The 15,896-nt window shown below is 36.5% G+C and overlaps 1 protein-coding gene across 3 annotated transcripts; it reads right to left on the reverse strand.

Moving 5' to 3' along the window:
- Window positions 1–337: 337 nt before the first annotated feature.
- SETH5 (transducin family protein / WD-40 repeat family protein) lies at window positions 338–13,574 on the reverse strand. 3 transcript variants are annotated; one of them, XR_015197908.1, is made up of 19 exons: window positions 11,840–13,574; window positions 10,940–11,242; window positions 10,566–10,787; window positions 10,335–10,455; window positions 10,104–10,261; window positions 8,910–9,543; window positions 8,625–8,689; window positions 8,437–8,538; window positions 8,147–8,289; window positions 7,451–7,506; window positions 6,713–7,362; window positions 6,376–6,566; window positions 5,946–6,252; window positions 4,454–4,741; window positions 4,258–4,367; window positions 2,478–2,813; window positions 1,301–1,711; window positions 971–1,205; window positions 338–873 (listed from the first exon to the last, which is right to left on the reverse strand). XR_015197908.1 is itself a non-coding variant. In XM_086564770.1 (19 exons), the coding sequence occupies exons 1-19, from the start codon at window positions 13,481–13,483 to the stop codon at window positions 848–850; spliced, it is 5,991 nt and encodes a 1,996-aa protein (XP_086420896.1). In that variant the 5' UTR covers window positions 13,484–13,570; the 3' UTR covers window positions 338–847. The 3 variants fall into 3 exon arrangements, 1 of the variants encoding a protein (XP_086420896.1); XR_015197909.1 differs by having other exon boundaries at window positions 2,478–2,807; window positions 11,840–13,573; XM_086564770.1 differs by having other exon boundaries at window positions 2,478–2,802; window positions 11,840–13,570.
- Window positions 13,575–15,896: the final 2,322 nt, after the last annotated feature.

Raw genomic sequence — 15,896 nt, forward strand, 5'->3', positions numbered from 1 at the left:
TGTAATGGGGGTGTGAGCGGAGAAAGAGTAGAGAAGAGAATAGTGGGCGGGGAGAGATCAGTTGGGAGAGAGAGGGGTTCTAAACCAACTTGATTAAAAAGTTGACAGGGTAGTCAATAATTGGACAAAAAGATTATGTATGTACAATGTGAGTCAGTCGTCTCTGACATATAGAAGATTTTACACTGAAGACGATGAGAAGTACAAAGTTGGGAATTCATCACCTGTTTTTGTTGTGAAGCTGTTCTCTGGCAGTTTACAGTAGATTGCACATTTGCACGAGCCTGGTTTAAAATTTTTTCAAGTTTAAACAAGTGACTCCTATATCATATATCAATACGTTTTAAAGCATACAATTATCCCAAAAATCATTCTACAAATCTACACTGAGCAAAACTGCATGGTATGTGTAGAATGAGGAAGCACCTTTATACACCTTACGGGCGGATCATTTTGCAAAACTAAATCAACTTGTGCATCTTCAATACAAAATTCCAGGTCTCCCTCCCACTCATGGAGCCCTCCCTGGATACACTATACTGCACACAAACAGCTACTGGTATTTACATGAACTAAAAAAATATACAACTCCGTATACTATCCCGTTGTTTAACAGGTTTTGGTCTTGTTGCGTGGACAGTAGGTACTGTCGTTGGCGACTTAACTGAAAAAACGTGTTCTTCTTACTTTCTTGGTTTTCTTTTTATGTTTTTGTTGATTGTTTGTGGTATGTGAGTGCTGGAGCTTGGGTATGTTCAATTTTGTCATGGAGCACCACTGGCTCTTGGATTGTCTGGGTGTACGTCCACTGAATTACTTGTATCACTCTCTAGTCTTCAACTTGATGTTATCGCTTCCTTGCCATGTCATTACCTGAAACGCCATGCCAATATGTAAATATAATTGAAAACAGCAATTGACAAAGACAGTTAAAAGAAAACCATTTTGATCAGAGAAAGCTAAAATTTACCAAAAATACTAGATTTTGAAGGGAAGCGAAGTGATGCCTTCTTCATTCTCAGCTCCCTCAGTTGCCTACTTGACTTTTCAGTTTTTGCACTAGTACTACTACTTTCACCTGCCAAAACATTAGTTCGTTTCTGTACTTTCTCGTGGTAAACTGCAGGTGGTGCAAGCCTCAGATGAGGTAAACTTTCTATTTGGAAAGACCTCTGTGATTTTCCAAGATTATTCAACATTTCAAACTGCATATTACAGATAGAGAAAAATGCAGTGATTAAGCAGTAGAAAGACAAGTGAGGAATAAGAATCGCCTTTTTAGCAGATAACATATACTCACCCGGGAGATTTGTGGAGCCGCATATGGTTTCTCTACTAGATCAGATTCATATGGATGTTGCACAGTGTTATTCCCTTGGGCTTGTTGAGACCTTGACACCGAATACTCGACCAATCTGTCTTCATTAAGGACAGACTTGTTTCTAGACGCTCGCGTATTCTTCTTGGGCACACAAACAGGACATCCACCTTCATACCCATTCGACGACTCGCTTTCCTGAAGTTCGCACCATAGATGGGTTGTATGACCACAACTAAATACACGAATGCCTGATGCTGAAGATTCCTTGGTTAGAGGGGAACTGCATATATGACAGAGTAGATTCTGTGGAGCATATCCATGAGAAGCTCCCTTTTTGAGTAAGCTCATGGTATAAAAAGTATCATCTTCAATCAAGGATTTTGCAGTGTCCTGACATTGTAGAAAACAAGTCAAAATGATGAGACACATGAGTTTTGCATGAGCGGAACACTATTATTACATGAATGGAAAAAGTTAGAGAGTTGAAAAAGTTCAAAACATGAAAAACATTAGTGACTAGTGTAAAGTTGTAAACAAACAAGAGTTAAATAAAGCTCAGCAACCTACAAGAATATACTAAAATAAGCTACCATGTTCTACAATTACAGAGTCTACAAGTAAGCATTAATGGTTTACGAAAATCAGCAATTTAAAGATATGAGCTACAACACTCAAATCTCTATAAATGGGTCCTTCTATCCGTTTCAGTTCGATAAGACATATACAGGCACGTAACTGCAAGGATACCGATTGGACACTTCGGCCACCTCTCGCAGTCTCGCTTGGACACTTCAGGCACCTTTTCAACTGACATCACCAAAGATTGAATATCAAGTGTAAACAGCACTTAGAGTTATTAACATTTTGCACTTATGTTACCAAAGTAATGAAGCACTTTATATCACCTATTTTGACTCAATTTGTTTCACCGTGGGCATATATATAGTAAGTGATATAACTAGATTATGTGGATGTGTCTGCCATTTAAAACATTATACCCTGAGTAATTTGTATCATAAGAAACAAGTGCCCATTTCCTAGTTTCTAGAAAACCCAATTGCCACACGTGTTTTTGTCTGTATGCATAGGTCAGTAAAGTAAATATGCATAACTCATACTTCAATCCGGGAAAAGGAAATAAAATGAAGTAGCTTACCAAAATTCGTTTCTCGAAGCCATATGTTCCCAACATGCCCAGTATTATAAGCTTAAAGTCACCAAAGACCTGACTACTATTATCAGAGAGGAGCTTAGTCATGATTGTGGGAAGGTGCACATATCCACTAAGCATTCCCTCAACGATTTCCTTGAGGAACTGAGCGAACAGTTTACGCAAAATATGAGATACTCCATGCGACTTTGGGATCCTCCAATTATCAATTGATTCTTCTTTAACATCAAAAGTTGCTGCTAGCGTGCCAGAAATATTTCCTTTAGAAACAACTTTATCATCAGATGGGTCTCGCAGAGGTTCACAAAACCTGTACTGAAACTAATACAGTTATTTCAGAAAAGGAAGAGAAGACACAAATGAAATACATAAAGCACCTACTATATTAACACGTCTCACTCATGGAGTCATGGTGATGAAAGTGTGTGTGTGGAAGCATGGCAGATAAATGTGTTCGAGATTTGGAGGCAGAAAAAAACATCAAAATACGTTTACACTTTACAATAAGTGAAGTTAACAGGGTCTGTTGAACAAGCTACAGCTAGTGTGTGTGACACACATGTACAAAGAACACAAATAGAGAAGCAAGAAAAAGCAAAATCAAGACATGCAAACACTGATACTGATACTATAAAGGGGAGGAGAGAAATCATTTTCAGTTTTCATGTGCTACAAGTTTAGAGCTAAGTCGCATTGACACAGTACGCGTGTTGGTGTCCGACACAGGGACCTAAATGAAGTTGGACACTGCAACACAGCTTATTAAAACAAAAAATATTTATATTCTTTAGTTACACAACTAATTCTTAGGCTCAAAACCTTACAAAGCGCCTCCTTGCGAATAAATAACAATGTGAGTGGCATATCATGGGGTCCTAACTATGTCAAATGAAAATAAAAACAAAAAAAAGAATGAAAGAAAAGAAAGTGTGATCAATGGAGAGAGAGTTCCGTTACACCTAGCCATGTTATAGGTCCAATTGACTCAAATTGTTCTTCTCTTGTTGTGTGTTAAGGAACAATTAATTTCTTGCATTTGTAATTAATTGTTGAAGGTAATTTAAAAGTTTTGTGCTAGCGTCAACTAAATCCTCATCTAGGGAGGGATAATGCTTCTTTGTAATTGAACCTCTCCCTAATCATACTGTTAGGGAGGATTGTAAGCTTGTAAGCTCTTTGCTTGTTTTAATAACTACTATATCAAGAGATTATTTTCTTAGTCTTTCAGTGTATAGAAGACATCCTAGTTTGAAATCACATCTACAACATGTGTGTCCGACACAAGTGTCTGTATGTCTGCGGCCCAAGACGGATTTATTTAAGAATATGAAGTGTCCATGTTATTTAAGGTTTAGAGGTACCTATCCAAGATCTTTCTATGATACCTTCAATGAAAAAAAATTCTCCTGTAAGCACCAGAAAGCACAATACCAAGTAACATGGTTTCACACCTGGTTCTGGCATCAGAGTTTCAAAAACTCCATAAATTCAATGTTCTGGTGAGGACAAGGTTAGAAGTTGGGGCTAACTAATACGATATTATTAATTCCATGTTCATTGAGAAAAGGGATCTGTTTCATGGATGCATGGGGATAATGTCTATTAGAAACTGGGACTAAATGAAAACTTCAAGTAAAAGTAAGACAAATTTGTAAGCACTGCTCCAGATCTTAGGAGCAGATATTTTGCATAATATGCAAAGACAAGTATCATGTATGGTGGCTCAGAACATGTGAGAAATTAGGGTTATAGATATCCAACTTACGAATCAAGCAACTGGAACCACAAGAACTCCGACTCCTCAGGATCTAAACGCTTTGAGTTCCTCTGGCATATGCCAATAGATGAATGTAATGTTTCACGTACAACGGTTACCTAAATTTCTCAAAGATCAATCATACAGCATCATGAATTTTATACATAATGCCCATCATTTTAAAAAGCTCGGTTGTTCTACGAACCTCTTCAATCTTTAAAACACTATTGAAAAGTTGCATCTCTGAGTAGCTACTGGAACTATTATCAGCAACTATTTTTTCCACAGCATAATTAAGCATGTGAAATTTTTCATTGAGACCAGAAAGAGTGAGTAATTGAGCACCCCCAACATCACCAACTCTTTCTAGCAAAAAAGCAGCCGCATCTATGACCTTATATTCCTGGCACAATCGCAAACAATGCTCCAACCTATAGTTTTCAAAAGTCTGTAGGAACTTGAGAACTGAATTGCGCTCAAACTGACACAATAGCTGCAGAAGAAACGAAACGTGTTGAAGATAGACACTTATGGTAATAATAATGGGATAAATAGGCTTAATCAATGAACTTGAAGAAATAGATTAATCTAAATATTGAAGAAGAAAAAAAGGAACAGATAGAAAACATAAAGTGGTGAGAGTTAGTGCAGAAGCAATTAGACAAACAGAGCATTTGATACTTCTTGGACTGTTGAATTTTACAGATGATAGGAACTAGCATGCAAAAAGTTGGTGGTGAGAGGAAGAGATGGGATTGGCCACAGAGCATCAGACAATAAATTGAACGCAAAGAGTCAGTGGTGAGAGGAAGGAAATGAGATAGTCTTTCCAGCAACTTTTTTTTTTTTTTTCAACATTCCTTTGATACCAAACTACTAGTGTACGTTAAAACAACTTGTCAAAAAGTACCATCAAATAAATCAATGGATTTGGGCCAAGCCAATCCCATCTCCAAAAGGGAATGGCAATCCAGTCACAATGAGCCTTATTATACAAGATACAAGACTTCTTGTTTCTGTTTTATATGCATAGCAAATAAGTTCTTAGTCCAAAAGAGTTCTATTGATGGGAGCCATTTCCAGATGACGTATCGTTTCTCAATGATATTGAAAAGTAAAAGAATATCTAAAACTACAACTAAGGAAAGACACACCAAATAGCACAATGTTGTAAGATGAATAGGAGTAGGACACTATATTTGCATGCACATTTAGAAATGCCCTCGTACAAGTCAAGATGCCAGTCAAAATTCGGGCATGAAAGAAACCCAATATCTTAATAGAGTTCAAATTATAGAGATGGGGATACTGTGTCCAATTTACAATTAATAGTGGATGATTGTACCCGAAGTTCAACTCACAGCAAAGAACAGAAATGGGGTTTGAACGGTGATAGAAAAAGAGAGATAAAGTAACTGATGTATATGTATACAGGTCTGTATTGACGTACACAAGTCTGCATATTCAAAAAAATAAAAGCAAACTCACTTTTCACTCAGTAAACTAACGATTCAAAATCAAATTGGGTTTTGTACACTTATTTTTGAAACATCATCAGTATAATCACTACAGAGAATGAAAAGAACATTGTTAAGAAAATACTCAACCATGAAAGAAGCTGGAGGATAGAAAATAAAAAACAAAATTTCTAAACCTACAAATGTTAAATTTATAATCGTTTTCTGAAAAAATCTCACCGCAAGATAAAGTTCTATATCTTCATCACTTAAATAGACTGGATTTTGTCGTACAAGCTTTGGGAAATCAGACATCCTTTCCAAGTAAAGCTCCACTTCATTTGATTGATCCTTCAGCTTAATCCCATTTTGAAGACCTAGAGCATAACACTTCTCCAACGAAGAAAAATTGAGTGTGCCAGACAAATGAACCTCAATGGTTGCCTTTAAGTAAAGAAAAAGGCTTCTTGGATGAGACCTAAGTTCAGATAGGATATGTTCGCTTTCTTTACTGAAATAGTCAAATATCAACAGGTAAGCTCCCTCTCTGCAAATAGAGAATGTACAATGTAATGAGTGTCGTTAACCAGTAAAAGAAACATTCAAGCACTTTTGATCAATAAAGAAATATATAGATCTTTACCTAAAAAAGAAAAAACCAAAACTTCACCTGCTCAAGTTAAACAACTCAGGAATTCGAGTAATGACAGCTGAACGGAAAGAAACAGATTCAGCATCTCTCAGCTGTAGTAACATGCTGTTGATAAAAGAAAACGCATGGATAGGCTCATCTAGATCCTTCATATAGCTGTCTAAAGCAGCAACATACTGACATCTCTTAGTATGTACATAGCTACAAACCTGTAGATTCATATAACCAACTTAATGAAAAAATGGATGACAAAATCGGAATTTTCATAACAAAACATGAGAAACATCATTCCAAAGCGAATACTGTAAAGGAAAGTGGTATCCAATACCACACAGACTTCACATTATGCCAATACCTGATAAAAATGCACCTTCTCACAGAGATGTAGCACATAAGAAGAATTCCAGTCTGTTTCAGGCACCACTCTCAAAAGGGTCAGCATTTGCTTCTCTCTTCTTTTAGATGAGTCAATTTTCTGACTGGAAAATAAAGAATTTTCTGATGTCAAGTACTTCAATATAAGGTTTAACATTTTTTTAGTAATAGTAGCTTTTTCGTGGGCAACAAAGTAAGCAATAAACTCAAGAAGATGGCCTATGTCTTTCTTTGAAGACCATATTTCTTTAAATTCCAATTCAGAAGTGTCAGATGTGCCATCGTCACCAGATAAGCCCGTATCAAGAAGTGTAATCAAAGTATTAACTGTGTTTTGGACCATCAGATTGAAATCTTCTATGTTGTTTCCACTCTCATTGTCGTCCTCCAAATTTGCATCAGTCAAACGATGACCAGACACCGAGTCTTCTTCTAGAAAAGCGAACTTCAAAACTTCTAAAGTTGACTCAGTATCTAAATGTAAGAGATAGAAAAGGTTTGGGCAAACTCCAGTCCGTGATTTCAGACTAGCTGCAACTTCTGATTTCATTTCATCTGAATCTTCTAGTAGAAACTGCAGAAGTTCTCTCCTAAGCGAGGGCAAGCGAGTGGCTGGAAGAATACCATGTCCTGCAAGGTAGATATATCAAAGGCTTCATGTCACCAGAGGTATGTGATGCTTGAGTGTGACAGATACCACAATGCAGCAAATGTATACCTGGAGGGAAAGCAAGTCCAGAAAAGCAGTACTTCAGATAAACAAGCATCCTATACCTGTTTCATAAACCCATTCAAAGAAATAGTCAATCAAACAGTGGGAATGGAGTAGCAACAAATATAACTTGAGAACTCATAACACAGAATATTTGGATTCTGACAAGTTTACTATACATGAGGAAGAGAAGGTAGATTGTTTTATTTTCCCAGTTTCAACCAAAAGAGAGAGACTTTAGTTCCTTTAATTCTGTCAATTGATCACAAAGTACCTATAAAAATATTTCATCAATTCCGTTCCAGAGTTTCTTTCTAAACCATTTTTCTTCCGTCAAAGTCAATAAACTCGAAAGTGGAAATAGTTATAGTTGTTTCTATGTCTCCCACATTCAGATGGGAAAGCATTGTGTTCTGAGGTCTTCTTGTAGTTGTGTTTGTTTTCTATGTTTTTCCTCCCTTATACTATGAGCTTAACTGAAACTCTCGCCATTTTGTTTACTAAAATATTTTTTTGATGATATATATATTTTTCCAAATGAACTATGAATTGCAAATTACCTTACTCATTTGCAACTACGAATATTAACATGAGGTGAAGGAGTTACAATCAAACAAGAATGTAATAAGGTAAGAATCAATTCCAAATTATATTGATGGTCGAATTTTAGAGAGATAGATAGAGAACAGTTGAGCAACATACCCAATAGCAGCAGCATTTTCTTTTTTGCTATTCTGTAAAACCAGTAAAAGCTCTTCCAAAGGTGCCTTAAAATCATCTAAACCTTTATTGAAGAGATAAATGAGAGCACCATGCAGTCCATGCTCACGGCATAACCTAACTACCTGCAAAAATACATGAAATAATAATTTGATAAGTACCTTTAAAACTTTAACATGACAAAACAAGTCAGCTAACCAAATGTTAAAAGCTAAGCATAAAACATACTCACATGATTCAACCAAAACTTACAATCTATACAGCTAAAATACCTGATTGAAATCCAATGAAGAAATGTCCATGTGAAGAACGCACTGTTCAACTCGTTGCAACCACCCTTTACTGCTGTAATGTTCTACCAGTGCTTGCATTATCTATAGATCGATGAAAGCCAAATGTCAAAACTTGAAACATCACTTAGTTTAATTAGCTTTCAACAAAATTAAGCAGACATAACTACCTCAGGAGGTAAACAGCCAAGCATGTCCTTCAGTATATATGGTTCCAGAAGCTCCAAGAACGTACCTGGTCCAATAGAGAGTAATAAGGCACATATATGATCATCAGAAAGGCAACCTCTGATGCTCTTGAAGTGGAAAGCAGATAAGTGTTAACACACTCTTTTTTCCATGATCCATAAAATTAATTTAAAAAGGAGGAACATATTCTTAACAATTAGGTGTAACTCAGGCCATTAAAGAGAAAAGTCATAAAAGGGAAAGCATAGGTTAAACAAGTATGATACCTTCATGTTGGACAGCCACAAATTTTGAGAAGATCTCATCAAATAGGATGTCAATCCTCTTTACATGGACACAAAATTCTACTGCGACACCACCAACACGGGCATATTGATCTTCCATTTCTGACTGCACTGAACTTCTTTTAGTCTCAGGCTTTTGCTCTAGTTCCTCCTTTCCAATTTGATTGCAGAATGCCACTGAGATATAGGAAAACACTTCATCTACATACGATAAAATCAAATCTACCAGATAAGACATTATGGCCTCTCTTATGGCATCCAGGGTTCTGGGAAGATCAATAACACCATGTGCATGACCATCATAGAGCCGCATTGCCATGTCCAATGCCCCCATCCAGTCACCCGCCTTTCGTAGAACTTGAATGCGTTCCTTCCAAGGGAGAAGGCGAGAAACCACAAGATCAACAGGTCCTAGAACGTATATAGTAGCACCTCTTACAGCCAAACAATTGTGATAAGCCTTCTCAGGATTGCCAAAAACATTAGAGAAGTAAGTGTGATACGCAATGAAGTCATCTGCACCCAAACCATCTAGAGGGTAACTCGTTCTGTGAAGCTCATTTCCCTCCTTTGAATATAAACAAAATTGTCTTCTCACTGTAAGAATTACCATCATCTGCACAAGAAGAAAACGAAATGAACTATCTGGTCTTCAGTGAGTGTAACTTTCCCATATTAACGAGCCAAAGAACCCATCTAGGAGGATGTCCATATGCATATATCATAAGACAAGTATGGAAACATATCAGGGGTGAAACTGATGGGGAACAAGGGTGTAAAAAGAGATGAAAGGATGCAGAGATCCTCAAAGGGAAATGAGGATTGAAAAAGAAGAAGATTGAAGAATAAGAATTTTAAAATTTGAAGAGGATAATAGGTTTTGAGAGATTGATGATTTGAATGAATAATAATTGGATGATCAAAACAACTAACATTTGGCCTCCCTATATAGATTAGCCAAAATTAAGAAACAAGAAAGAAACTGGACTTCTAATTCTAATGAAACTCAAAATAAGACACTACTTTAATAAATCTACTTCCTAATTTTATTAATATCAAACCGAAACAAAATTATTCTAATTCAACCTTATTGTCCTATATCAGAAACTCTACAGGAGTACAGGTTGCATGCAGAAGCCATTTACGGAAGAGACTAAGAGAAACAATCACACTAACCTGGTCATCTAACCATGCCACACCAATTGCTGCACTATCAAGAGTCCATTCCCTGTATACTTTCAGCTCCGACTTCACCAACTTTGCAACTTGAACTTTTTGATCCCATGCTATAGCAAGCAATGAAGCTCTCTCTGATGTCTCTCCAGCCATATATTCTGTCCCCGAATCAAAAGTTAAACAACACACTAACATGTCATCTGAAACTCACTAATCTGATTTTGTTCTTACCAGGTGAAGAATTTTGTGAAAATTGTGGGCATTTCCATGCCGTATAAGGTATAAAACCATCACGAACCCCATCTGGCCTAGAAAGTTGGGCATATACTTCCAACTTGGGACTGAACCGTACCTATAGTAAACACAAGTAGCTTAGACAGGTTAAGGGCATTCAAGTTTCTACAAAGCTTCAACAGACATTAAAATTGGCAATTTTATTTTGCATAACTAATGATTCCATACCACCAGAGCAGTTTGATCAGTGACAAATATGACCACACCTTCTTCAACCAAAGAAGATCCTTCCTTGAAAAGTGAACCTCCAACAACACCTCCCATCATGCTACCAATACCACTATGAGAAGCTGAAACATTCCCCGTAGCAGCTGTCAAACTCCCGGAGTCTTCAATGATGAGAGGAGAAGCAGATAGTACAATTCCAGTTTTTTGGCCATCAAGAAGACACTACTCGACAAAAAAACAAAGAAACTGTCATTTCATGGACATAATTGTTGACAAACTAAAATTAGGTACAACTTATAGATCTCACCATAAGGTGATCCACCAAATGTAATATACAATATTATTGACACAAATAAAGGGAGAACTTTCCAAACCTTTGTTGTTATGGAAAAATGATTAACCAAGGGAACAATTGAGAAGGCGTGTAAGAGGACAAGTCCTTTACAATCGCCAGTAACTGCTTTAAACTGACGGGTTGCTTGAGAATATTGCCCTAGAAACAGCGTGTGTACTACTGGCGCTGTATGTTCACCAGTAATTACTTTTGCCATTGCTACCTTCTGCACATCCCAAAGTACTATCTGACCATTACCATATCCTGCTAATAGCAAGTCCCCTTGCTGATTGAAACACATGGAAGTTACAGGGGAGTGACCTTGTGAAGCAAGCAACAACATCTGCAATATACCCAAGCGTATCTTTATGTAATAAGTTGCGGAAGTAAATAAAGCAACTGAACAGGCATAACATATACATGATGCATAGACTCATTAACTCATTCCCAACTTGTAAGGGATTTTATTTAACTGAAGTTCTAGTACTGTAAAGGTGTGAGATGCACCCGACTTCTGTAAAATGGGTACCTAAATTACGTTCCCGGAAATGCCACCATTATGGATATCCGTCTCAAAGAGAATCTCTTTTCTCTTTTCATTTTACTTGTTCTCTTAGTCCCTTATATGAGCAACAAAATCAAATTTCATTTTCAAAGAACAAACACAACATTTACTAAGTGAGAATCATATACTCAGGATAGATGATATCAATTACCAACTATCATTTCAATCATGAGATCAAAGATTATAGATGCATTAGCTAAATGCTTACATTATATTAGATAATAATAACACTAACCAATGGAAATTAGAAGAAGAAAGTTAATACAATCAGAACTCAGAAGAAGGCATCTACAACATAAAAATGAAGACAGTCCTCAAAATAACTGGAAGGATGAGTATTAACCCATAGTCCATACAACATAAGCTGAGAGTAACCTTAGCATCCATTTTGTCAGCATTCTGAGCAGAGTATTTACACGGCACAACAAGAATGAGCCCTTTTGACATGCCCACAGCAATGAAGTTGGCATGAACAGCTAAAACTTTAGGAGAACCATGATCACGCCTGAAAGCTTGAGAGGATATGGTTCTTGTAATCGCATTATTGGCATCAATATGTAAGTACCCAACTGCAGGTGGCCCCCTTCGGATACCCTCAAGCCTCATTGGTTGAGCTGCAGCACCTTCCTCCCAATGCAACCCAGAATAAGCGTGTTTTTTCTCCAGTTCTTCAGCTAACTCTAACGGCTTCAAAGATGTGCGTGATTTCCTGCCTGACTTTTTACCTCCCTTCTTACTATCCAATTGGCCTACTTTATCCTCAACAACTTCCATAATCTCACTTTTCGAACTAGTGTCATCTACTGCAAGACTGACTTCTCCATTTTCAGTATCACCTCCCTCATTCTGGTCTAAGTCAGACACTTCCGATCTCACTAACAATGAATCTTCTTCATTACTCTTTTCCTCGTTTGCAGGATTTTCATATGACGAAACTGAAGACGGCAATGTAGATATCACATTCAACTCTTCAGCATTTTCACTCTCATCACTGAGCTTGTTAAATTGTTCGACATTATCCATGGAAGACAAAACCATAATGTTCTCATCCGCGTTTATATTATCATTAGCCCCACTAGACGAAGTGGTGTCTTCTGAAACTATAGAATCCTTCTTCTTTAAACTTTCCTCAGTCCCTAACTCAGCTTTATCCAATCCAGCAGCTTTTCCTTGCTCTTCAAACGTGTCTTTTACATAACATGATTCATTACTCTCATGTGAAATCTCAATACCTTCCTCCGTACTTAAAAGTGCACCAACTACTGATTCCTCCATAACATTTGTTATAATAGTGTCATCAATTTTTTCACTACATTCTTCTGTTTTACTATCTAATTCAAATTGAACATTAGTTAAAACATCACCTGAATCCAACTCTTCAGTATGTACAATTTTCTGCAATGCAGCAGCAGCATCACTAACCGCTCTCCTCCTCGATTTAATTGCCGCAGCATGACTACTAACAGACCTCGAAGCCGCGGCAGCAGCAGCAAGTGCAGCACCAGGCTTTGCATTCCCAAGTTTCACACCTCCTCCTCCTCCAAACAATTGAGGCAATGTACTACTACTACTACTACTACCAATACTACTACTCCTTCCTAATGATAAATAAGGATTGCCCAAATACTTCCCTGACTTAACTACTGATTTGGGCGTTTCCTCATTACTCAAAATTGGTTCAATTGAAGAAGTGCGTATCAAATTAACACTATTTGAAGACTTGTGCTTCTCTTTAATTGTTGAAATTTGATCATTGGAAGTAGTTTGAGGATTGGGAATCAAAAAAATCTCATCTTTAAACAAAATATCGTCTTTAGAACGAGAATTATCGGGTTTTTCGTGAGATTTTGTGGGATTGAAAGAAGGAGAAGAAGGAGGGGAAGAAGAAGAGGAGGAATTAGAGTCGTTGAGGATTTCATCAATTGTTCTGTGAGGGGTGTTTTGGTAATTGTCATCTGAATCTTCATCATCATCAGTAGTGAGTTGGGATTGAAGGAAGGAATCGAGGTCCAGCTCCATTGGAGATTTGTTTATTATTATTAAGTTTATACTTTGTTTCTCATGTTTTAAGATCAAGGAAATTTTTTCATTGTTTTTGCAAGCAGAGAAGATGATGACTTGTTGTTTCAGCATAAAATTTCAGCGAAATATCGCGGTATATAGTTGATATCAAGTCAGTTATATAGCCACCTGCTTTGCATTTTAAAATGCATATTGGTGTATACCAAAACATCAACACACCCATGCAATTTTAACTCGTAATACGAAACTTATTTGAAGACGCAGATGCATGCATTTTAATATGCAGTGGGTTCGACCAGTGGCGGAGCCAAGGGGGGCCAGGGTACGCCCTGGCTCACCCTCAATTTTCCGAAAAAAAAAATATACTATCAGTTGAACAAAAAAAAAAAAAAAACAAACAAACAAACAAACAAAATAAAAGGGGAAAAAATACACCATAAACTCAAACAAAATAAACCCCTCAAGCACTCCACTTCTCCTTCTTAACTCCATTCTCAATTATTATACTAAAAAGTTTCTACTCTTCTTGACTTCTTGTGGAGTAACTAGGTAAGACTCACATTATTTAGTTTCTTGTTTTCTTTTTGATCTTTTTGTACTGATTCCTATACCATATTATTTAATGGCAACTCTTACTTAATTTCTTGTCATGAATTTACTAAATACTTAGGTTTGCAAACTGTAAGGGCAATTTTGTATGTTGTCTATTTCGTTGTCTTTAGGAGGTTGTATTTAGGAGTTTTTAGGGGAGTCAATGTGTTCTAGTGTTAATTATGGTTGTCATTATTGTGACTGCCGACTGAGACCTGAGGTGTATTTAATTAAATGGTGGAGTTTACTTTTTTTAGTCAATAGAGGTTGTGTTAGGGACTTAGGGACGAGTTTTTATGCCAGATGCAAGATCCCAGCATATTGGTGTTCCTTATGAAGATTGAAGATGTTCCAACCCATGCTAGGGTGTTGAAAAATAATGACTGTAAATAGGTCCTTATGTGGTATGTGGATATGATGACTTTTGGTCAAAGATTGTGGAAATGGACTCGTTACTCGTTAGTGAAATTGGTAAACTCCGTATGTGATCTTGGTTAATGGGACGTTTGGTAGCTGCTTCTATAGGTGTTCAAGAAGGAATTTGCACTGTGATCTTGTTCTACTAGCGTTTTCATTATATATTTGTTCAGTGGTGGGTTTTAAAATGTTAAAATGCTCCTATTGAGATCTTTTACTCGCAACAATACCGCCGCTTGCCAGTCCGGCCTCAAGTTTCCTCAAGTTTAAAGGGTTGTATACCTTAGCGTTGGCATTTACCCTCACCATATTCAATATTGTCTAGTTGTTGTGTTTTTGTTTTCTACGGCTCTTGCCCTCTTCTCTAGACATTACATTTTAGAGACTCTTGATCCAATGTTCCTATTGTATTATTTTATAAGATATTTGATATTCAAAATATAGTTATTTTGTGGTTGGGTTAAGTTTGAATTATTAGTTAAAAGAAATTAGTTATTATTAATTATTTTTTTGTATGTTTGGTTGTTTGGGTGGCTCACCCTCACTCAAATTCCTGGCTCCGCCTACGAGTCTGTTTAGAGGTCTAGAAAGAGAATAAAGATAAACCCTAAACCAATAGACCATAAGCCTAAGCCTAAACCTAAAACCTAATAACTATATATATATTTAAATTCAATTATTTTTATTTTTGAAAATATTCAATAATTATGTAAGAGTAAAAAAAATAATAAAATGGTTACAAAACCTAATAACTAAATTGTCCAACTTTTTCCCGTGTACAAGTTTGTTTTAAACTATTTTAAAAAAATAAATAAAAGTAAATCTATAAAATAACATTTCTTAATCTTTTAAGTATAATTTTTTTCTAAAACAGACTCTCTAACCCAATTTCTTGATTGTTAGATAACATATTCTCATGCACTTTTCAGTTCTCTCTCCCCATTCCAACAAAATTTGAGCTCTCATCTCATGTCTTCTTCAATCAATCTCTCCAAGACAAACTCTTTTTCTTTCAAACTTCAACAATATTTGCAAGGGTTTTAGAGTGTTTTGCAAGGAAGAAGAAGAAAATGGGTGTGTGGAAAGCGGTGAAATGTATCAATACATTGATGTCTCTCAAGTCTCGATACCTTGGCATGAGCAACATTAATGTCAATGCATACCAAGCCATCCTCCCTATTTTTATGAGTCAACCACATTCCTGTTGACCACTTTTGCAGCAGGAGACGAACTTCCAAGGTAACCTTATTTCTACTCGCATTTCATTTTATAGATAAGAAAAATTACGCAAGTTGTCATTACCCAATTTCTTTTATATATTTGTAATTATCCAAGTAATTATATAGATATAAACAATTAAGTGTTTGTTGGACCTTTTTTTGTACAACCAAGTTGTATTCTA

The sequence above is a fragment of the Coptis chinensis genome, chromosome 6 (assembly GCF_015680905.1).
Source record: "Coptis chinensis isolate HL-2020 chromosome 6, ASM1568090v1, whole genome shotgun sequence".
NCBI lineage: Eukaryota > Viridiplantae > Streptophyta > Magnoliopsida > Ranunculales > Ranunculaceae > Coptis > Coptis chinensis.

Excerpts from the sequence above, each read along its gene's own strand:
- SETH5 (XM_086564770.1), bottom strand. The coding sequence starts at position 13,483 with ATGGAGCTGGACCTCGATTCCTTCCTTCAATCCCAACTCACTACTGAT. Across the intron at positions 11,243-11,839 it reads CTGACAAAATGGATGCTAAG|ATGTTGTTGCTTGCTTCACA; the intron begins GTTACTCTCAGC and ends GGTATATTGCAG. Across the intron at positions 4,742-5,945 it reads ATATAGAACTTTATCTTGCG|CTATTGTGTCAGTTTGAGCG; the intron begins GTGAGATTTTTT and ends TTTCTTCTGCAG.